We start from the raw sequence: 22,726 nt of genomic DNA on the forward strand, positions 1-22,726 counted from the left end.
GGGGAGACAGGGGGAGAGAGACCGAGATGGGGACAGGGGGAGAGAGACCAAGAGGGAGACAGGGGGAGTGAGACCGAGATGGGGACAGGGTGAGATAGACCGAGAGGGAGACAGGAGGAGAGAGACCGAGAGGGAGAGAGGGTGAGAGAGACCGAGAGGGGGACAGGGGGAGTGAGACCGAGAGACCAAGAGGAGGAGAGAGACCGAGAGGGGGACAGGGGGAGATAGACCGAGAGGGAGACAGGAGGAGAGAGATCGAGAGGGTGAGAGAGACCGAGAGGGGGACAGGGAGAGAGAGACCGAGAGGGAGACGGGGGAGAGAGACCGAGAGGGGGACAGGAGAGAGACAGAGAGGGGGACAGGGGGAGAGAGACCGAGAGAGGAGACAGGGGGAGAGAGACCGATAGAGAGACCGAGAGGGACAGGGGGAGGGTGACCGAGAGGGGAGACAGGGGGAGATAGACCGAGAGGGGGACAGGGGGAGATAGACCGAGAGGGGGACGGGGGAGAGAGACCGAGAGGGGAGACATGGGGAGAGAGACCGAGAGGGGGACAGGGGGAGATAGACCGAGAGGGGGAGAGAGACCGAGAGGGGGACGGGGGAGAGAGACCGAGAGGGAGACAGGGGGAGAGAGACCGAGAGGGAGACAGCGGGAGAGAGACCGAGAGGGGGACAGGGGGAGAGAGACCAAGAGGGGGACAGGGGGACAGAGACCGAGAGGGACAGCAGGAGAGAGACCGAGAGGGAGACAGGGTGAGGTAGACCGAGAGGGGGACAGGGGGAGAGAGACCGAGAGGGGAGTCAGGGGGAGAGAGACCGATAGAGACACAGGAGGAGAGAGACCGAGAGGTGGACAGGGGGAGATAGACCGAGAGGGGGACGGGAGAGATAGACCGAGAGGGGGACAGGGGGAGAGACACCGAGAGGGGGACAGGGGGAGAGACACCGAGAGGGGAACAGGGGAGAGAGACCGAGAGGGACAGGGGGAGGGTGACCGAGAGGGGAGACAGGGGGAGATAGACCGAGAGGGGAGACAGGGGGAGAGAGACAGAGAGGGGAGACAGGGGGAGAGAGACCGATAGAGAGACAGGAGGAGAGAGACCGAGAGGGGGACAGGGGGAGAGACACCAAGAGGGGGACAGGGGAGAGACACCGAGAGGGGGACAGTGGGAGAGAGGCCGAGAGGGGGACAGGGTGAGAGAGACCGAGAGGGAGACAGCGGGAGAGAGACCGAGAGGGAGACAGCGGGAGAGAGACCGAGAGGGAGACAGGGTGAGGTAGACCGAGAGGGGAAAGGGGGAGAGAGACCGAGAGGGGAGACAGGGGGAGAGAGACCGATAGAGACACAGGAGGAGAGAGACAGAGAGGTGGACTGGGGGAGATAGACCGAGAGGGGGACGGGAGAGATAGACCGAGAGGGGGACAGGGGGAGAGACACCGAGAGGGGGACAGGGGGAGAGACACCGAGAGGGGGACAGGGGAGAGAGACCGAGAGGGACAGGGGGAGGGTGACCGAGAGGGGAGACAGGGGGAGATAGACCGAGAGGGGAGACAGGGGGAGAGAGACCGAGAGGGGAGACAGGGGGAGAGAGACCGATAGAGAGACAGGAGGAGAGAGACCGAGAGGGGGACAGGGGGAGAGACACCAAGAGGGGGACAGGGGAGAGACACCGAGAGGGGGACAGGGGGAGAGAGGCCGAGAGGGGGACAGGGTGAGAGAGACTGAGAGGGGGACGGGGGGGGGGGGGGGGGGGGGGGGGGGACCGAGAGGGATACAGGCGGAGAGAGACAGAGAGGGGGACGGGGGTGTTGGAGAGAGACCGAGAGGGTGACAGGGCGAGAGACCGAGTGGGAGACAGGGGGAGAGCCCGAGTGGGGGACAGGGGGAGAGAGACCGAGAGGGGACCGGGGAGAGAGACCGAGAGGGGGACAGGGGGAGAGAGACGAGAGGGGGACAGGGAGAGAGAGACCGAGAGGTTGTCAGGGGGAGAGAGACGGAGAGGGGGACGGGGCGCGGGGGGGGGGGTGGGGGGGGGGAGAGACCGAGAGGGAGACGGGGGTGAGAGACCGAGTGGGGGACGGGGGGACAGAGACCGAGAGGGAGACGGGGGAGAGACACCGAGAGGGGGACAGGATGAGAGAGACCGCGAGGGGGAGAGGGGGAGAGGGACCGAGAGGGAGACAGGGGGAGAGAGACCGATAGAGAGACAGGAGGAGAGAGACCGAGAGGGAGACGGGGGAGAGAGACTGAGAGGGGGACAGGAGCAGAGAGAGCGAGAGGGGGAAAGGAGGAGAGAGACCGAGAGGGGGACAGGGTGAGAGAGACCGAGAGGGGGACAGGGGGAGAGGGAACGAGAGGGACAGGGGGAGGGTGACCGAGAGGGGAGACAGGGGGAGATAGACCGAGAGGGGGACAGGGGGAGATAGACCGAGAGGGGGACGGGGGAGAGAGACCGAGAGGGGAGACAGGGGGAGAGAGACCGAGAGGGGGACAGGGGGAGATAGACCGAGAGGGGGACAGGGGGAGAGACACCCAGAGGGGTACAGGGGAGAGAGACCGAGAGGGACAGGGGGAGAGAGACCGAGAGGGGGACAGCGGGAGAGAGACCGAGAGGGGGACAGGGGGAGAGGGAACGAGAGGGGGAGAGGGAACGAGAGGGGGACAGGGGGAGAGACACCGAGAGGGGGACAGGGGAGAGAGACCGAGAGGGACAGGGGCAGGGAGACCGAGAGTGAGACAGAGGGAGAAAGACCGAGAGGGGGACAGGGGGAGAGACACCGAGAGGGGAGACAGGGGGAGAGAGACCGATAGAGAGACAGGAGGATAGAGACCGAGAGGGGGACAGGGGGAGAGAGACCGAGAAGGAGACAGGGGGAGAGAGACCGAGAGGGAGACAGGGGGAGAGAGACCGAGAGGGAGACAGGGGGAGAGAGACCGAGAGGGAGACAGGGGGAGAGAGACCGAGAGGGAGACAGGGGGAGCGAGACTGGGATGGGGACAGGGGGAGAGAGATCGAGGGGGAGACAGGGGGAGAGAGACCGAGATGGGGACAGGGTGAGATAGACCGAGAGGGAGACAGGAGGAGAGAGACCGAGAGGGAGAGAGGGTGAGAGAGACCGAGAGGGGGACAGGGGGAGTGAGACCGAGAGACCAAGAGGAGGAGAGAGACCGAGAGGGGGACAGGGGGAGATAGACCGAGAGGGAGACAGGAGGAGAGAGACCGAGAGGGTGAGAGAGACCGAGAGGGGGACAGGGGGAGAGAGACCGAGAGGGAGACGGGGGAGAGAGACCGAGAGGGGGACAGGAGAGAGACAGAGAGGGGGACAGGGGGAGAGAGACCGAGAGAGGAGACAGGGGGAGAGAGACCGATAGAGAGACCGAGAGGGACAGGGGGAGGGTGACCGAGAGGGGAGACAGGGGGAGATAGACCGAGAGGGGGACAGGGGGAGATAGACCGAGAGGGGGACGGGGGAGAGAGACCAAGAGGGGAGACAGGGGGAGAGAGACCGAGAGGGGGACAGGGGGAGATAGACCGAGAGGGGGAGAGAGACCGAGAGGGGGACGGGGGAGAGAGACCGAGAGGGAGACAGGGGGAGAGAGACCGAGAGGGAGACAGCGGGAGAGAGACCGAGAGGGGGACAGGGGGAGAGAGACCAAGAGGGGGACAGGGGGACAGAGACCGAGAGGGACAGCAGGAGAGAGACCGAGAGGGAGACAGGGTGAGGTAGACCGAGAGGGGGACAGGGGGAGAGAGACCGAGAGGGGAGTCAGGGGGAGAGAGACCGATAGAGACACAGGAGGAGAGAGACCGAGAGGTGGACAGGGGGAGATAGACCGAGAGGGGGACGGGAGAGATAGATCGAGAGGGGGACAGGGGGAGAGACACCGAGAGGGGGACAGGGGGAGAGACACCGAGAGGGGGACAGGGGAGAGAGACCGAGAGGGACAGGGGGAGGGTGACCGAGAGGGGAGACAGGGGGAGATAGACCGAGAGGGGAGACAGGGGGAGAGAGACAGAGAGGGGAGACAGGGGGAGAGAGACCGATAGAGAGACAGGAGGAGAGAGACCGAGAGGGGGACAGGGGAGAGACACCGAGAGGGGGACAGGGGGAGAGAGGCCGAGAGGGGGACAGGGTGAGAGAGACCGAGAGGGAGACAGCGGGAGAGAGACCGAGAGGGAGACAGGGTGAGGTAGACCGAGAGGGGGACAGGGGGAGAGAGACCGAGAGGGGAGACAGGGGGAGAGAGACCGATAGAGACACAGGAGGAGAGAGACCGAGAGGTGGACTGGGGGAGATAGTCCGAGAGGGGGACGGGAGAGATAGACCGAGAGGGGGACAGGGGGAGAGACACCGAGAGGGGGACAGGGGGAGAGACACCGAGAGGGGGACAGGGGAGAGAGCCCGAGAGGGACAGGGGGAGGGTGACCGAGAGGGGAGACAGGGGGAGATAGACCGAGAGGGGAGACAGGGGGAGAGAGACCGAGAGGGGAGACAGGGGGAGAGAGACCGATAGAGAGACAGGAGGAGAGAGACCGAGAGGGGGACAGGGGGAGAGAGACAGAGAGGGCCACGGGGGGGGAGGGGCACGGGGGGGGGAGAGAGACCGAGAGGGATACAGGCGGAGAGAGACAGAGAGGGGGACGGGGGTGTTGGAGAGAGACCGAGAGGGTGACAGGGCGAGAGACCGAGTGGGAGACAGGGGGAGAGCCCGAGTGGGGGACAGGGGGAGAGAGACCGAGAGGGGACCGGTGAGAGAGACCGAGAGGGGGACAGGGGGAGAGAGACCGAGAGGGCGACAGGGAGAGAGAGACCGAGAGGTTGTCAGGGGGAGAGAGACGGAGAGGGGGACGGGGGGCGGGGGGGGGGGGGGGGGGGGGGGGGAGAGACCGAGAGGGAGACGTGGGTGAGAGACCGAGTGGGGGACGGGGGGAGAGAGACCGAGAGGGAGACGGGGGAGAGAGACCGAGAGGGGGACAGGATGAGAGAGACCGCGAGGGGGAGAGGGGGAGAGGGACCGAGAGGGGGACAGGGGGAGTGAGACCGGGATGGGGACAGGGTGAGAAAGAACGAGATGGGAACAGGGGGGGAGAGACCGAGAGGGGGATGGGGGAGAGAGACCGAGAGGGGGACGGGGGGGAGAGAGACCGAGAGGGGAACAGGGGGAGAGAGACCGAGAGGGGAACAGGGGGAGAGTGACCGAGACGGGGGAGAGAGACCGAGATGGGGGTCAGGGGCATAGAGACCGAGAGGGAGATAGGGGGAGAGAGACAGAGATGGGTACAGGGGGAGAGAGACAGAGATGGGTACAGGGGGAGAGAGACCGAGATGGGGACAGGGTGAGAGAGAACGAGATGGGAACAGGGGGAGAGAGACCGAGAGGGGGATGGGGGACAGAGACCGAGAGGGACAGGGGGGGAGAAACCGAGAGGGGGGATGGGGGAGAGAGACCGAGAGGGGGACAGGGGGAGGGAGACCGAGAGGGAGACAGGAGGAGAGAGACCGAGAGGGGTAGAGAGACCGAGAGGGGGACAGGGGGAGAGAGGCCGAGAGGGGGACAGGAGAGAGACAGAGAGGGGGACAGGAGGAGAGAGACAGAGAGGGAGACAGGGGGAGAGAGACAGAGAGGGAGACAGGGGGAGAGAGACAGAGAGGGTGACAGGGGGAGAGAGACAGAGAGGGAGACAGGGGGAGAGAGACAGAGAGGGAGACATGGGGAGAGATCGAGAGGGGGACAGGGCGAGAGAGAGAGTGGGGGACTGGGGGAGAGAGACCGAGAGGGTGACAGGGGGAGAGTAACCAAGAGGGAGACAGGGGGAGACAGGCCGAGATGGGGACAGGGGGGGAGAGACCGAGAGGGAGACAGGGGGAGAGACCGAGAGGGGGACAGGTGGAGAGAACCCGAGATGGGGACAGGGGGAGAGAGACCGAGAGGGGGACAGGGGGAGAGAGAGCGAGAGGGGGAAAGGAGGAGAGAGACCGAGAGGGGAGACAGGGGGAGAGACACCGAGAGGGGGACAGGGGAGAGAGACCGAGAGGGACAGGGGGAGGGTGACCGAGAGGGGAGACAGGGGGAGATAGACCGAGAGGGGGACAGGGGGAGATAGACCGAGAGGGGGACGGGGGAGAGAGACCGAGAGGGGAGACAGGGGGAGATAGACCGAGAGGGGGACAGGGGAGAGAGACCGAGAGGGACAGGGGGAGAGAGACCGAGAGGGGGACAGCGGGAGAGAGACCGAGAGGGGGACAGGGGGAGAAGGAACGAGAGGGGGAGAGGGAACGAGAGGGGGACAGGGGGAGAGGGAACGAGAGGGGGAGAGGGGGAGAGAGAGTGAGAGGGGGAAAGGAGGAGAGAGACCGAGAGGGGGGGAGAGATCGAGAGGGGGACGGGGGAGAGAGACCGAGAGGGGGACAGGGGGAGAGAGAACGAGACTGGGACAGGGGGAGAGAGACCGAGACTGGGACAGGGGGAGAGAGACCGAGACTGGGACAGGGGGAGAGAGACCGAGACTGGGACAGGGGGAGAGAGACCGAGACTGGGACAGGGGGAGAGAGACCGAGAGGGAGACAGGGGGAGAGAGACCGAGGGGGAGGCAGCGGGAGAGAGACCGAGAGGGGGACAGGGGGAGAGGGAACGAGAGGGGGAGAGGGAACGAGAGGGGGAGAGGGAACGAGAGGGGGACAGGGGGAGAGGGAACGAGAGGGGGAGAGGGGGAGAGAGAGTGAGAGGGGGATAGGAGGAGAGAGACCGAGAGGTGGACAGGGTGAGAGAGACCGAGAGGGGGACAGGGGGAGAGAGAGACCGAGAGGGAGCCAGGGGGAGAGAGACCAAGAGGGGGGGAGAGATCGAGAGGGGGACGGGGGAGAGAGACCGAGAGGGAGACAGCGGGAGAGAGACCGAGAGGGAGACAGGGTGAGGTAGACCGAGAGGGGGACAGGGGGAGAGAGACCGAGAGGGGAGACAGGGGGAGAGAGACCGATAGAGACACAGGAGGAGAGAGACCGAGAGGTGGACTGGGGGAGATAGACCGAGAGGGGGACGGGAGAGATAGACCGAGAGGGGGACAGGGGGAGAGACACCGAGAGGGGGACAGGGGGAGAGACACCGAGAGGGGGACAGGGGAGAGAGACCGAGAGGGACAGGGGGAGGGTGACCGAGAGGGGAGACAGGGGGAGATAGACCGAGAGGGGGACAGGGGGAGATAGACCGAGAGGGAGACAGGAGGAGAGAGACCGAGAGGGTGAGAGAGACCGAGAGGGGGACAGGGGGAGAGAGACCGAGTGGGAGACAGGGGGAGAGAGACCGAGAGGTGGCCAGGAGAGAGACAGAGAGGGGGACAGGGGGAGAGAGACCGAGAGGGGGACGGGGGGGGAGAGACCGAGAGGGGGACAGGGGGAGAGAGACAGAGAGGGGCACGGGGGGGGGAGAGAGACCGAGAGGGTGACAGGGCGAGAGACCGAGTGGGAGACAGGGGGAGAGCCCGAGTGGGGGACTGGGGGAGAGTCCGAGTGCGGGACTGGGGGAGAGAGACGGAGAGGGGACCGGGGGGAGAGACCGAGAGGGAGACAGGGCGAGAGACCGAGTGGGAGACAGGGGGAGAGCCCGAGTGGGGGACTGGGGGAGAGCCCGAGTGGGGGACTGGGGGAGAGCCCGAGTGGGGGACTGGGGGAGAGAGACGGAGAGGGGACCGGGGGGAGAGACCGAGAGGGAGACAGGGGTAGAGAGACCGAGAGGGGGACATGGGGAGAGAGACCGAGAGGGGGTCAGTGGGAGAGAGAACGAGACTGGGACAGGGGGAGAGAGACCGAGACTGGGACAGGCGGAGAGAGACCGAGAGTGGGACAGGCGGAGAGAGACCGAGGGGGGGGACAGAAGGAGAGAGACCGAGAGGGGGACAGGGGGAGAGAGACCATGACTGGGACAGGGGGAGAGAGACCGAGAGTGGGACAGGGGGAGAGAGACCGAGAGTGGGACAGGGGGAGAGAGACCGAGAGGGAGACAGGAGGAGAGGGAGAGAGGGAGAGAGGGAGAGAGGGAGAGAGGGAGAGAGGGAGAGAGGGAGAGAGAGAGGCCTAGAGGAGGATAGGGTGAGAGAGACCGAGAGGGGCACATGGGGAGAGAGACCGAGAGGGGGACAGGAGAGAGACCGAGAGGGGTATAGGGGGAGAGATACCGAGAGGGTGACAGGGGGAGAGAGACCAATAGGGGGAGAGAGACCGAGAGATCGAGAGGGGAACAGGGAGAGAGTGACCGAGACGGGGGAGAGAGACCGAGATGGGGGTCAGGGGCATAGAGACCGAGAGGGAGATAGGGGGAGAGAGACCGAGAAGGAGACAGGGGGAGAGAGACCGGGATGGGGACAGGGGGAGAGAGATCGAGGGGGAGACAGGGGGAGAGAGACTGAGATGGGTACAGGGGGAGAGAGACCAAGAGGGAGACAGGGGGAGAGAGACCGAGATGGGGACAGGGTGAGAGAGAACGAGATGGGAACAGGGGGAGAGAGACCGAGAGGGGGATGGGGGACAGAGACCGAGAGGGACAGGGGGGGAGAAACCGAGAGGGGGAATGGGGGAGAGAGACCGTGAGGGGGACAGGGGGAGGGAGACCGAGAGGGAGACAGGAGGAGAGAGACCGAGAGGGGGAGAGAGACCGAGAGGGGGACAGGGGGAGAGAGACCGAGAGGGGGACAGGGGGAGATAGACCGAGATGGGGACAGGGGGAGAGACACCGAGAGGGGGACAGGGGAGAGAGACCGAGAGGGACAGGGGGAGGGAGACCGAGAGGGGAGACAGGGGGAGATAGACCGTGAGGGGGACAGGGGGAGGGAGACCGAGAGGGAGACAGGAGGAGAGAGACCGAGAGGGGGAGAGAGACCGAGAGGGGGACAGGGGGAGAGAGACCGATAGAGAGACGGGAGGACAGAGAACGAGAGGTGGACAGGGTGAGAGAGACCGATAGAGAGACAGGAGGAGAGAGACCGAGAGGTGGCCAGGGGGAGAGAGACCAAGAGGGGGACAGGGGGAGAGAGACCGAGAGGAGGACGGGGGGGGGGGGGAAGAGACCGAGAGGGGGACGGGGGGAGAGAGACCGAGAGGGTGACAAGGCGAGAGACCGAGTGGGAGACAGGGGGAGAGCCCGAGTGGGGGACTGGGGGAGAGAGACGGAGAGGGGACCGGGGGGAGAGACCGAGAGGGAGACAGGGAGAGAGAGACAGAGAGGGAGACAGGGGGAGACAGACCGAGAGGGAGACAGGGGGAGACAGACCGAGAGGGAGACAGGGGGAGAGAGACCGAGAGGGGGAAATGGGGAGAGATCGAGACGGGGACAGGGCGAGAGAGAGAGTGGGGGTCAGGGGCATAGAGACCGAGAGGGAGAGAGATACCGAGAGGGAGACAGGGGGAGAGAGACCTAGAGGGAGACAGGGGGAGAGAGACCGAGAGGGAGACAGGGGGAGCGAGACTGGGATGGGGACAGGGGGAGAGAGATCGAGGGGGAGACAGGGGGAGAGAGACCGAGATGGGGACAGGGGGAGAGAGACCAAGAGGGAGACAGGGGGAGTGAGACCGAGATGGGGACAGGGTGAGAAAGAACGAGATGGGAACAGGGGGAGAGAGACCGAGAGGGGGATGGGGGAGAGGGACCGAGAGGGGGACAGGGGGAGGGAGACCGAGAGGGAGACAGGGGGAGTGAGACCGAGAGACCGAGAGGGGGAGAGAGACCGAGAGGGGGACAGGGGGAGATAGACCGAGAGGGAGACAGGAGGAGAGAGACCGAGAGGGAGAGAGGGTGAGAGAGACCGAGAGGGGGACAGGGAGAGTGAGACCGAGAGACCAAGAGGAGGAGAGAGACCGAGAGGGGGACAGGGGGAGATAGACCGAGAGGGAGACAGGAGGAGAGAGACCGAGAGGGTGAGAGAGACCTAGAGGGGGACAGGGGGAGAGAGACCGAGAGGGAGACGGGGGAGAGAGACCGAGAGGGGGACAGGAGAGAGACAGAGAGGGGGACAGGAGGAGAGAGACCGAGAGGTGGACAGGGGGAGAGAGACCGAGGGGGGGGGACAGGGGGAGAGAGACCGTGAGGGGGACAGGGGGAGAGAGACCGAGAGGGGGACAGGGTAGAGAGACCGAGAGGGAGACAGCGGGAGAGAGACCGAGAGGGAGACTGGGGTGAGAGACCGAGAGGGGGAGAGAGACAGAGAGGGGGGAGAGACCGAGAGGGGGACGGGGGAGAGAGACCGAGAGGGAGACAGGGTGAGAGAGACCGAGGGGGGCAAATGGGGAGAGAGACCGAGAGGGGGACAGGGGGAGAGATACCGAGAGGGTGACAGGGGGAGAGAGACAGAGAGGGGGCAGGGGGAGAGAGACCGATAGGGGGAGAGAGACCAAGAGATCGAGAGGGGGATAGTGGAGAGAAACTGAGAGGGAAGGGGGGGAGAGAGACTGAGAGGCGGACGGGGGAGAGAGACCGAGAGGGGAACAGGGGGAGAGAGACCGAGAGGGGAAAAGGGGGAGAGTGACCGAGACAGGGGAGAGAGACCGAGATGGGGGTCAGGGGCATAGAGACCGAGAGGGAGAGAGATACCGAGAGGGAGACAGGGGGAGAGAGACCTAGAGGGAGACAGGGGGAGAGAGACTGGGATGGGGACAGGGGGAGAGAGATCGAGGGGGAGACAGGGGGAGAGAGACCGAGATGGGGACAGGGGGAGAGAGACCAAGAGGGAGACAGGGGGAGTGAGACCGAGATGGGGACAGGGTGAGAAAGAACGAGATGGGAACAGGGGGAGAGAGACCGAGAGGGGGATGGGGGAGAGGGACCGAGAGGGGGACAGGGGGAGGGAGACCGAGAGGGGGACAGGGGGAGATAGACCGAGAGGGGGAGAGAGACCGAGAGGGGGACAGGGGGAGATAGACCGAGAGGGAGACAGGAGGAGAGAGACCGAGAGAGAGAGAGAGAGAGAGAGAGAGCGAGAGCGAGAGCGAGAGAGCGAGAGCGAGAGCGAGAGCGAGAGAGAGAGAGTGAGAGAGACCGAGATGGGGGTCAGGGGCATAGAGACCGAGATGGGGACAGGGGGAGAGAGACCGAGATGGGGACAGGGGGAGAGAGACCGATAGATAGACAGGAGGAGAGAGACCGAGAGGTGGCCAGGGGGAGAGAGACCGAGAGGGGGACAGGGGGAGAGAGACCGAGAGGGGCACGGGGGGGGGAGAGAGACCGAGAGGGTGACAGGGCGAGAGACCGAGTGGGAGACAGGGGGAGAGCCCGAGTGGGGGACTGGGGGAGAGCCCGAGTGGGGGACTGGGGGAGAGCCCGAGTGGGGGACTGGGGGAGAGAGACGGAGAGGGGACCGGGGGGAGAGACCGAGAAGGGAGACAGGGGGAGATAGACCGAGAAGGGGGACAGGGCGAGAGAGAGAGTGGGGGACTGGGGGAGAGAGACCGAGAGGGTGACTAGGGAAGAGAGACCGAGAGGGACAGGGGGAGGGAGACCGAGAAGGGAGACAGGGGGAGATAGACCGAGAAGGGGGACAGGGGGAGAGAGACCGAGAGGGGGACAGGGGGAGAGAGACCGATAGAGAGACAGGAGGAGAGAGACCGAGAGGTGGACAGGGGGAGAGAGACCGAGAGGTGGACAGGGGGAGAGAGACCGATAGATAGAGAGACAGGAGGAGAGAGACCGAGAGGTGGCCAGGGGGAGAGAGACCGAGAGGGGGACAGGGGGAGAGAGACCGAGAGGAAGACAGGAGGAGAGAGAACGAGACGGGGACAGGGGGAGAGATACCGAGAGGGGGAGAGAGACCGAGAGATCGAGAGGGGGATAGGGGAGAGAAACTGAGAGGGAAGGGGGGGAGAGAGACTGAGAGGTGGACGGGGGAGAGAGACCGAGAGGGGAACAGGGGGAGAGAGACCGAGAGGGGAAAAGTGGGAGAGTGACCGAGACGGGGGAGAGAGACCGAGATGGGGGTCAGGGGCATAGAGACCGACAGCAGGCAAGATACGGTTTCCCTCCGGGATCTGACACCCACTACAGACGCCCCTTCCCGCGCCGCTCCCCTGAAGGACCCGGCACCCCCTACAACACACCCCCTCCCGGCTCCACCCCCCATTGGTGAGCACCTACCGCGCGCCCCCCCCCCTAGCGCCCCCCCCTTTACACACCCCGCCGGTGCTGGCACCGCTACCCCCGGCCCTACCTATTCTCCCTGCGCCCTGTTCCCCCGCCCCGACCCGGACCGAAGCTCTGACCGCCGTGCTCCCGGACGTACCCTCAACCAGGACATCCGTGTCCGCCGCACCACCGGCCGCCGCACCACCGCCCGGACTGAGGAGGTCGATGAGGACGATCCAGCCACCGAGACGGGTGGACCCCCACAGGACTCTTTTTAAACAGGGGGTGAATGTGATGAACGGTTACTGTAACACTGTACCCTTGTCATCATGCAAGGTGATGTCCCCTTTAAGACCGGGCTTGGAACCCTGGGGGACTCCGCCTCCGCCAATCTGGGAGCCGTAAATATATGTGCAGCAGTTAGCACACGTCTCGGCCCTAGTCTAGTTCTTAGTTTATTAAAGCCTTCTTTACTGTTTACACTCTAAGCGTCGTTATTGAGGGTACCACAATAAATGTGTGGGCTCTCCGAGCTGCAGCCATTTCGGCAGCAGCTGCGGGAGGCTCCACATCTCTGGGTAATAAAGCCTCGATTACTCTCTGCTCTCGTCTCGTCGTAATTGACAGTGCATCAATTTATTACGCAGAGATTTTACAACGATGGACCTCCGCATCAAGCCTGATCGCCTGCAGCTGCACCCTCAAGTAGACAACGCCCAGTCGGCCATCGCACATTGGCTAGCTCGCTTTGAAGCCTACATCGGATCTGCGACAGAACCACCCTCAGAGGAACAAGAAGCTCCAGATCCTTCACATGCGGTTGAGCTCCGATATCTTTCCCCTCATCCGGGACGCACCGACCTACGCTGAGGCCATGGCGCTACTGAAGGAGAACTACACTCAGCAGACCAACAAAATCTACGCCAGGCACCTCCTGTCCATGCGGCATCAACTCCCCGGTGACTCTGTGGAAGATTTCTGGCGTCCCTTGCACGTCCTGGTGGGAGACTGCGATTGCCAGGCCGTTTCGGCTGCCGAACATTCTGACCTGCTAATGAGAGACGCGTTCGTCACGGGCATAGGGTCGGCCTACATCCGCCAGCGCCTCTTAGAAGGTGCAACCCTCGACCTCGCGGCGACCAAGAAACTAGCGCTCTCGCTCAGTCGCCTCACGCAATATACAGGCGTATGCCCCCGACCGCACGGCCCACCCCTCCTGCGCATCATGGACCCCGCCAGGGAACACCCCACCGTGGACCCCATCAGCGACCTCCCCCAGCCAACCCCAGGCCTGCACCGCACGGCAGCCAACCAACCCCGGGGGACCCAAGTGCTATTTCTGCGGACAGACGAAACACCCCCGGCAGCGCTGCCCGGCGCGGAGCAGCTGCAGAGCACGGAGCTCTGCAAAGCCTGCGGGAAGAAAGGACATTTCGCTGCAGTGTGCCAGGCCCGCTCGATTGCCGCTATTATCCCTGCACCCCCCACATGCGACCCGTGGGCGCCGCCATCTTCCTCTCCTCAGACCACGTGAGGCCCGTGGGAGCCGCCACCTTGCTCCCCTCACAACACATGCGGCCCGTGGGCGCTGCCATCTTCCCAGCCTCAGGACACATGCGGCCCGTGGGCGCTGCCATCTTCCCCGCCTCAGGACACATGCGGCCCGTGGGCGCTGCCATCTTGCCCGCCTCTGGACACGTGCGGCCCATGGGCGCCGCCATCTTCCCCGCCTCAGGACACATGCGGCCCGTGGGCGCTGCCATCTTGCCCGCCTCTGGACACGTGCGGCCCATGGGCGCCGCCATCTTCCCCGCCTCAGGACCCCTGCTCGTCGGGCACTTCATCGGGCCGCTCATCGCCTGCAACCGCTGACGACCAGCCGCGTCTCGCCTCCATCACGATCGACCAGTCCCGACCGCACAACCTCGCGACCGCGTCGACGACAGTGAAGGTCGACGGGCACAAGATATCCTGCCTTCTGGACTCCGGGAGCACTGAGAGCTTCATCCACCCCGATACGTAAGGCGCTGCTCCCTCTCGGTACACCCCACTAACCAAAGAATCTCCCTGGCCTCCGGATCCCACTCCGTGGCGATCCGGGGGTACTGCATCGCCACCCTCACCATCCAGGGCGTAGAGTTCAGCGGCTTCCGGCTCTACGTCCTCCCCAACCTCTGCGCTGCCTTGCTACTCGGCCTGGACTTCCAGTGCAACCTCCAGAGCCTAACCCTGAAATTTGGAGGGCCCCTAACACCCCTCACTGTATGCGGCCTCACGACCCTTAAGGTCAACCCACCTTCCCTGTTTGCGAACCTCACCTCGGATTGCAAACCCGTCGCCACCAGGAGCAGACGGTACAGTGCCCAGGACAGGACCTTCATCAGGTCTGAGGTCCAGCGGCTGCTGCGGGAGGGCATCATCGAGGCCAGCAACAGCCCCTGGAGAGCCCAAGTGGTAGTGGTGAAAACTGGGGAGAAAAACAGGATGGTCATTGACTACAGTCAGGCCATCAATTGGTTCATGCAGCTCGACGCGTACCCCCTCCCACGTATATCTGATATGGTCAATCAGATTGCACAGTACCGGGTCTTCTCGACAGTGGACCTGAAATCTGCCTACCACCAGCTCCCCATTCGCAAGGCGGACCGCCAGTACACCGCGTTTGAAGCGGATGGCCGCCTTTACCACTTCCTTAGGGTTCCTTTCGGCGTCACTAACGGGGTCTCGGTCTTCCAACGGGAGATGGACCGAATGGTTGCCCGGTACGGACTGCGGGCCACTTTCCCGTACCTGGATAACGTCACCATCTGCGGCCAATACGCTAACTTTTCCAAACTCCTCCACACCGCCAAACTCCTCAACCTAACATACAACAAGGAAAAGTGTGTGTTCAGCACGAACCGATTAGCCATCCTCGGCTATGTGGTTCAGAACGGAGTTCTAGGGCCCGACCCCGATCGCATGCGCCCCCTCATGGAACTCCCCCTTCCCCACTGCCCCAAGGCCCTCAAACGATGCTGGGGTTCTTCTCGTACTACACCCAGTGGGTCCCTAACTATGCGGACAAGGCCCGCTCACTCATCCACTCTACCGTTTTCCCACTGACGGCCGAGGCTCACCAGGCCTTCAACCGTATCAAGGCCGACATCGCCAAGGCCGCGATGCACGCGGTCGACGAGACGCTCCCCTTCCAAGTCGAGAGCGATGCATCAGACGTCGCTCTGACCGCCACCCTCAACCAGGCAGGCCCGTGGCATTCTTTTCCCGTACCCTCCATGCCTCTGAAATCCGGCACTCCTCCGTCGGAAAGGAGGCCCAAGTAATCGTTGAAGCTGTGCAGCATTGGAGGCATTATCTGGCCGGCAGAAGATTCACTCTCCTCACTGACCAATGGTCGGTTGCCTTCATGTTTAACAACACACAGCGGGGCAAGATCAAAAATGATAAGATCTTGAGGTGGAGGATCGAGCTCTCCGCCTACAATTACGAGATTTTGTATCGCCCCAGTCAGCTCAATGAGCCCCCCGATGTCCTATCCCGAGGTACATGTGCCAGCGCACAAGTGGACCGACTCCGGACCCTGCACGACGATCTGTCACCCAGGGGTCACCCGCTTTTATCATTTCATAAAGGCCCGCAATCTGCCCCACTCCATCGAGGAAGTCAGGACTATCACCAGGGACTGCCAGGTATGCATGGAGTTAAACCGCACTTCTCCCGGCCAAACCGTGCGTGCCTGGTGAAGGCCTCCCACCCCTTTGAACGCCTCAGCGTGGACTTCAAAGGTCCCCTCTCACTCACCGACCGCAACACGTATTTTCTCAATGTGGTCGACGAATATTCCAGATTCCTCTTCGCCATCCCATGACCCGATATGACGTCTGCCACCGTCACCAAAGCCCTCAACACCACCTTCGCTCTGTTCGGCTTCCCCGCCTACGTCCACAGTGACCGGGGATCCTCCTTTATGAACGATCAGCTGCGTCAATCCTGCTCAACAGGGGCATTGCCTCGAGCAGGACGACCAGCTACAACCCCCGGGGAGACGGGCAGGTGGAGCGGGAGAATGGGATGGTCTGGAGGGCCGTCCAGCTGGCCCTACGGTCCAGAAATCTCCCGGCATCCCGCTGGCAGGAGGTCCTCCCCGACAGACTTCACTCCATTCGGTCGCTCCTGTGCAGCGCAACCAACGAGACTCCCCATGAACGTCTCCTTGCCGTCCCCAGGAAGTCCACCTCTGGGGTTTCGCTCCCAACATGGCTGGCAGCTCCAGGACCCGTTCTCCTCCGCAAGCACGTGCGGCTACCCAAAGCGGACCCATTGGTTGAAAGGGTGCAGCTACTCCACGCAAACCCGTGGAGCCTATGTAGCGTACCCCGACGGCCGCCAAAACACAATCTCCCTCAGGGGTCTGGCACCGGCTGGGTCCCCACACCCCCGCCCCCGGCGCCACCCTCCCTTCCCCCAGCGCACCCCACCACAGCCTCCCGCTCCAGGAAAATCCGTCCTCCCCTTGGTCCCGTCCGGGGATGAAGAGGATGCCGACACGCTCCCGGGGTCACCGACGACCGACCCGACGCCTGACTCGCCGCCAGCACTGCGGCGCTCGCAACGACGGATCAAGGCGCCCGATTGTCTAAATTTGTAACCTCTTTCTTAAATTTTAAACAACCTGGATGTAAATAGTTTTCCACCACCCCCGCTGGACTCTTTTTTAACAGGGGGTGAATGTGGTAGTCACCAATGTTGTATTGTATATACTGCATACGAGGGTATTACGGTAAGGCCCCTATCCTACAGGTATGGGGGTAGATCCCTGCCTGCTGGCTCCGCCCAGTAGGCGGAGTATAAATGTGTGGGCTCTCCGAGCTGCAGCCATTTCGGCGGCAGATGCGGGAGGCTCCACATCTCTGCTTAATAAAGCCTCGATTACTCTCTGCTCTTGTCTCGTCGTAATTGACAGTGCATCACAGGGGGAGAGAGACCGAGAGGGAGGTAGACGTAGAAAGGCTAATGAAGGGGTATGGCCGGGGGAAGCGCAATGGAAGTGTTAGAAACAGAGATTTAAACGGCTAATGCAATCCTTAAATCCAGACTGTCCTGACTGGGGCGTGAGTGCTGGAATATCAGCAGCATCTTACTTTTCTCAGGTTTTCATAATTATGGTCGCTATTCGCCAACGCCTTCTGGAACAGCTGGGCCACAATGCGGTAGATAAACTCGTACTGATCCTGCGAAGAAGGGGACACGTTAGTCTGGCTGGGAGGGAGGACACTACACCAGTTTCTCTCGGGCTGGGCACTGGACACAGGTAGGGGTGCAGGGCGACTCAGGAAAGGGCCATCAGGCAGAGGAGCACCATCATAACTTCATTAGGCAAAAGTGAGACGAGGCCCGGGGAGGTCTGGAGGCTGCAGCAGCGTCAAGGCAGTGTACTCTGTATCTAACCCTGTGCTGTACCTGTCCTGGGAGTGTTTGATGGGGACAGTATAGGGGGAGCTTTACTCTGTATGTAACCCCGTGCTGTACCTGTCCTGGGAGTGTTTGATGGGGACAGTATAGGGGAGCTTTACTCTGTATCTAACCCCGTGCTGTACCTGTCCTGGGAGTGTTTGATGGGGACAGTGTAGAGGGAGCTTTACTCAGTATCTAACCCCGTGCTGTACCTGTCCTGGGATTGTTTGATGGGGACAGTGTAGACGGAGCTTTACTCTGTATCTAACCCCGTGCTGTACCTGTCCTGGGAGTGTTTGATGGGGACAGTGTAGACGGAGCTTTACTCTGTATCTAACCCCGTGCTGTACCTGTCCTGGGAGTGTTTGATGGGGACAGTGTAGAGGGAGCTTTACTCTGGATCAAACCCCGTGCTGTACCTGTCCTGGGAGTGTTTGATGGGGACAGTAGAGGGGGAGCTTTACTCTGGATCTAACCACATGCTGTACCTGTCCTGGGAGTGTTTGATGGGGACAGTGTAGAGGGAGCTTTACTCTGTATCTAACCCCGTGCTGTACCTGTCCTGGGAGTGTTGGATGGGGACAGTATAGGGGGAGCTTTGCTCTGTATCTAACCCCGTGCTGTACCTGTCCTGGGAGTGTTTGATGGGGGCAGTGCAGAGGGAGTTTTACTCTGTATCTAACCCCGTGCTGTACTTGTCCTGTGAGTGTTTGATGGGGAGAGTGTAGAGGGAGCTATACTCAGTATCTAACCCCAGGCTGGACCTGTCTTGGGAGAGTTTGATGGGGACAGTGTAGAGGGAGCTTTACTCTGTATGTAACCCCGTGCTGTACCTGTCCTGGGAGTGTTTGATGGGGACAGTGTAGAGGGAGCTTTACTCTGTATCTAACCCTGTGCTGTACCTGTTCTGGGAGTGTTTGATGGGGACAGTGTAGAGGGAGCTTTACTCTGTATCTAACCCCGTGCTGTACCTGTTCTGGGAGTGTTTGATGGGGACAGTGTAGAGGGAGCTTTACTCTGTATCTAACCCGTGCTGTACCTGTCCTGGGAGTGTTTGATGGGGACAGTGTAGAGGGAGCTTTACTCTGTATCTAACCCCGTGCTGTACCTGTCCTGGGAGTGTTTGATGGGGACAGTGTAGAGGGAGCTTTACTCTGTATCTAACCCCGTGCTGTACCTGTCCTGGGAGTGTTTGATGGGGACAGTGTACAGGGAGCTTTACTCTGTATCTAACCCTGTGCTGTACCTTTCCTGGGAGTGCTTGATGGGGACAGTGTACAGGGAGCTTTACTCTGTATCTAACCCTGTGCTGTCCCTGTCCTGGGAGTGTTTGATAGGGACAGTGCAGAGGGAGCTTTACTCTGCATCTAACCCTGTGCTGCACCTGTCCCGGGAGTGTTTGTTGGGGACAGTGTAGAGGGAGCTTTACTCTGTATCTAACCCGTGCTGTACCTGTCCTGGGAGTGTTTGATGGGGACAGTGTAGAGGGAGCTTTACTCTGTATCTAACCCCGTGCTGTACCTGTCCTGGGAGTGTTTGATGGGGACAGTGTAGAGGGAGCTTTACTCTGTATCTAACCCCGTGCTGTACCTGTCCTGGGAGTGTTTGATGGGGACAGTGTACAGGGAGCTTTACTCTGTATCTAACCCTGTGCTGTACCTTTCCTGGGAGTGCTTGATGGGGACAGTGTACAGGGAGCTTTACTCTGTATCTAACCCTGTGCTGTCCCTGTCCTGGGAGTGTTTGATAGGGACAGTGCAGAGGGAGCTTTACTCTGCATCTAACCCTGTGCTGTACCTGTCCCGGGAGTGTTTGATGGGGACAGTGTAGAGGGAGCTTTACTCTGTATCTAATCCCGTGCTGTATCTGTCCTGGGAGTGTTTGATGGGGACAGTGTACAGGGAGCTTTACTCTGTATCTAACCATGTGCTGTAGCTGTCCTGGGAGTGTTTGATGGGGACAGTGTACAGGGAGCTTTACTCTGTATCTAACCCTGTGCTGTACCTGTCCTTGGAGTGTTTGATGGGGACAGTGTACAGGGAGCTTTACTCTGTATCTAACCCTGTGCTGTACCTGTCCTGGGAGTGTTTGATGGGGACAGTGTAGAGGGAGCTTTTCTCTGTATCTAACCCCGTGCTGTACCTGTCCTGGGAGTGTTTGATGGGGACAGTGTAGTGTGAGTTTTACTCTGTATCTAACCCCGTGCTGTACCTGTCCTGGGAGTGTTTGATGGGGACAGTGCAGAGGGAGCTTTACTCTATCTAACCCCTGTGCTGCACCTGTCCTGGTAGTGTTTGATGGGGACAGTGTAGAGGGAGCTTTACTCTATATCTACCCCAGGCTGTACCTGTCCTGGGAGTGTTTGATGATGACAGTGTAGAGGGATCTTTACTCTGTATCTAACCCCGTGCTGTCCCTGTGCTGGGAGTGTTTGATGGGGACAGTGTATAGGGAGCTTTACTCTGTATGTAACCCCGTGCTGTCCCTGTCCTGGTCGTGTTTGATGGGGAGAGTGTAGAGGGAGCTATACTCAGTATCTAACCCCAGGCTGGACCTGTCTTGGGAGAGTTTGATGGGGACAGTGTACAGGGAGCTTTACTCAGTATCTAACCCCGTGCTGTACCTGTCCTGGGATTGTTTGATGGGGACAGTGTAGACGGAGCTTTACTCTGTATCTAACCCCGTGCTGTACCTGTCCTGGGAGTGTTTGATGGGGACAGTGTAGACGGAGCTTTACTCTGTATCTAACCCCGTGCTGTACCTGTCCTGGGAGTGTTTGATGGGGACAGTGTAGAGGGAGCTTTACTCTGGATCAAACCCCGTGCTGTACCTGTCCTGGGAGTGTTTGATGGGGACAGTAGAGGGGGAGCTTTACTCTGGATCTAACCACATGCTGTACCTGTCCTGGGAGTGTTTGATGGGGACAGTGTAGAGGGAGCTTTACTCTGTATCTAACCCCGTGCTGTACCTGTCCTGGGAGTGTTGGATGGGGACAGTATAGGGGGAGCTTTGCTCTGTATCTAACCCCGTGCTGTACCTGTCCTGGGAGTGTTTGATGGGGGCAGTGCAGAGGGAGTTTTACTCTGTATCTAACCCCGTGCTGTACTTGTCCTGTGAGTGTTTGATGGGGAGAGTGTAGAGGGAGCTATACTCAGTATCTAACCCCAGGCTGGACCTGTCTTGGGAGAGTTTGATGGGGACAGTGTAGAGGGAGCTTTACTCTGTATGTAACCCCGTGCTGTACCTGTCCTGGGAGTGTTTGATGGGGACAGTGTAGAGGGAGCTTTACTCTGTATCTAACCCTGTGCTGTACCTGTTCTGGGAGTGTTTGATGGGGACAGTGTAGAGGGAGCTTTACTCTGTATCTAACCCCGTGCTGTACCTGTTCTGGGAGTGTTTGATGGGGACAGTGTAGAGGGAGCTTTACTCTGTATCTAACCCGTGCTGTACCTGTCCTGGGAGTGTTTGATGGGGACAGTGTAGAGGGAGCTTTACTCTGTATCTAACCCCGTGCTGTACCTGTCCTGGGAGTGTTTGATGGGGACAGTGTAGAGGGAGCTTTACTCTGTATCTAACCCCGTGCTGTACCTGTCCTGGGAGTGTTTGATGGGGACAGTGTACAGGGAGCTTTACTCTGTATCTAACCCTGTGCTGTACCTTTCCTGGGAGTGCTTGATGGGGACAGTGTACAGGGAGCTTTACTCTGTATCTAACCCTGTGCTGTCCCTGTCCTGGGAGTGTTTGATAGGGACAGTGCAGAGGGAGCTTTACTCTGCATCTAACCCTGTGCTGTACCTGTCCCGGGAGTGTTTGTTGGGGACAGTGTAGAGGGAGCTTTACTCTGTATCTAACCCGTGCTGTACCTGTCCTGGGAGTGTTTGATGGGGACAGTGTAGAGGGAGCTTTACTCTGTATCTAACCCCGTGCTGTACCTGTCCTGGGAGTGTTTGATGGGGACAGTGTAGAGGGAGCTTTACTCTGTATCTAACCCCATGCTGTACCTGTCCTGGGAGTGTTTGATGGGGACAGTGTACAGGGAGCTTTACTCTGTATCTAACCCTGTGCTGTACCTTTCCTGGGAGTGCTTGATGGGGACAGTGTACAGGGAGCTTTACTCTGTATCTAACCCTGTGCTGTCCCTGTCCTGGGAGTGTTTGATAGGGACAGTGCAGAGGGAGCTTTACTCTGCATCTAACCCTGTGCTGTACCTGTCCCGGGAGTGTTTGATGGGGACAGTGTAGAGGGAGCTTTACTCTGTATCTAATCCCGTGCTGTATCTGTCCTGGGAGTGTTTGATGGGGACAGTGTACAGGGAGCTTTACTCTGTATCTAACCATGTGCTGTAGCTGTCCTGGGAGTGTTTGATGGGGACAGTGTACAGGGAGCTTTACTCTGTATCTAACCCTGTGCTGTACCTGTCCTTGGAGTGTTTGATGGGGACAGTGTACAGGGAGCTTTACTCTGTATCTAACCCTGTGCTGTACCTGTCCTGGGAGTGTTTGATGGGGACAGTGTAGAGGGAGCTTTCCTCTGTATCTAACCCCGTGCTGTACCTGTCCTGGGAGTGTTTGATGGGGACAGTGTAGTGTGAGTTTTACTCTGTATCTAACCCCGTGCTGTACCTGTCCTGGGAGTGTTTGATGGGGACAGTGCAGAGGGAGCTTTACTCTATCTAACCCCTGTGCTGCACCTGTCCTGGTAGTGTTTGATGGGGACAGTGTAGAGGGAGCTTTACTCTATATCTACCCCAGGCTGTACCTGTCCTGGGAGTGTTTGATGATGACAGTGTAGAGGGATCTTTACTCTGTATCTAACCCCGTGCTGTCCCTGTGCTGGGAGTGTTTGATGGGGACAGTGTATAGGGAGCTTTACTCTGTATGTAACCCCGTGCTGTCCCTGTCCTGGTCGTGTTTGATGGGGACAGTGTAGAGGGAGCTATACTCAGTATCTAACCCCAGTCTGGACCTGTCTTGAGAGTGTTTGATGGGGACAGTGTAGAGGGAGCTTTACTCTGTATCTAACCCTGTGCTGTACCTGTTCTGGGAGTGTTTGATGGGGACAGTGTAGAGGGAGCTTTACTCTATATCTAACCCCGTGCTGTACCTGTTCTGGGAGTGTTTGATGGGGACAGTGTAGAGGGAGCTTTACTCTGTATCTAACCCGTG

The 22,726-nt window shown here is 60.8% G+C and overlaps 1 protein-coding gene across 1 annotated transcript in view; it reads right to left on the minus strand.

The window, feature by feature from the left end:
• Nucleotides 1-22,726, minus strand: part of ptpn18 (protein tyrosine phosphatase non-receptor type 18) — a 391,917-nt gene that overhangs the window by 212,598 nt on the left and 156,593 nt on the right. The window contains exon 11 of the mRNA XM_072487997.1: nucleotides 17,249-17,338. Within this exon, the coding sequence (XP_072344098.1) occupies nucleotides 17,249-17,338 (90 nt within the window). The remainder of the gene's footprint in view (nucleotides 1-17,248; nucleotides 17,339-22,726) is intronic.

The sequence above is a fragment of the Scyliorhinus torazame genome, chromosome 22, assembly GCF_047496885.1.
Source record: "Scyliorhinus torazame isolate Kashiwa2021f chromosome 22, sScyTor2.1, whole genome shotgun sequence".
NCBI lineage: Eukaryota > Metazoa > Chordata > Chondrichthyes > Carcharhiniformes > Scyliorhinidae > Scyliorhinus > Scyliorhinus torazame.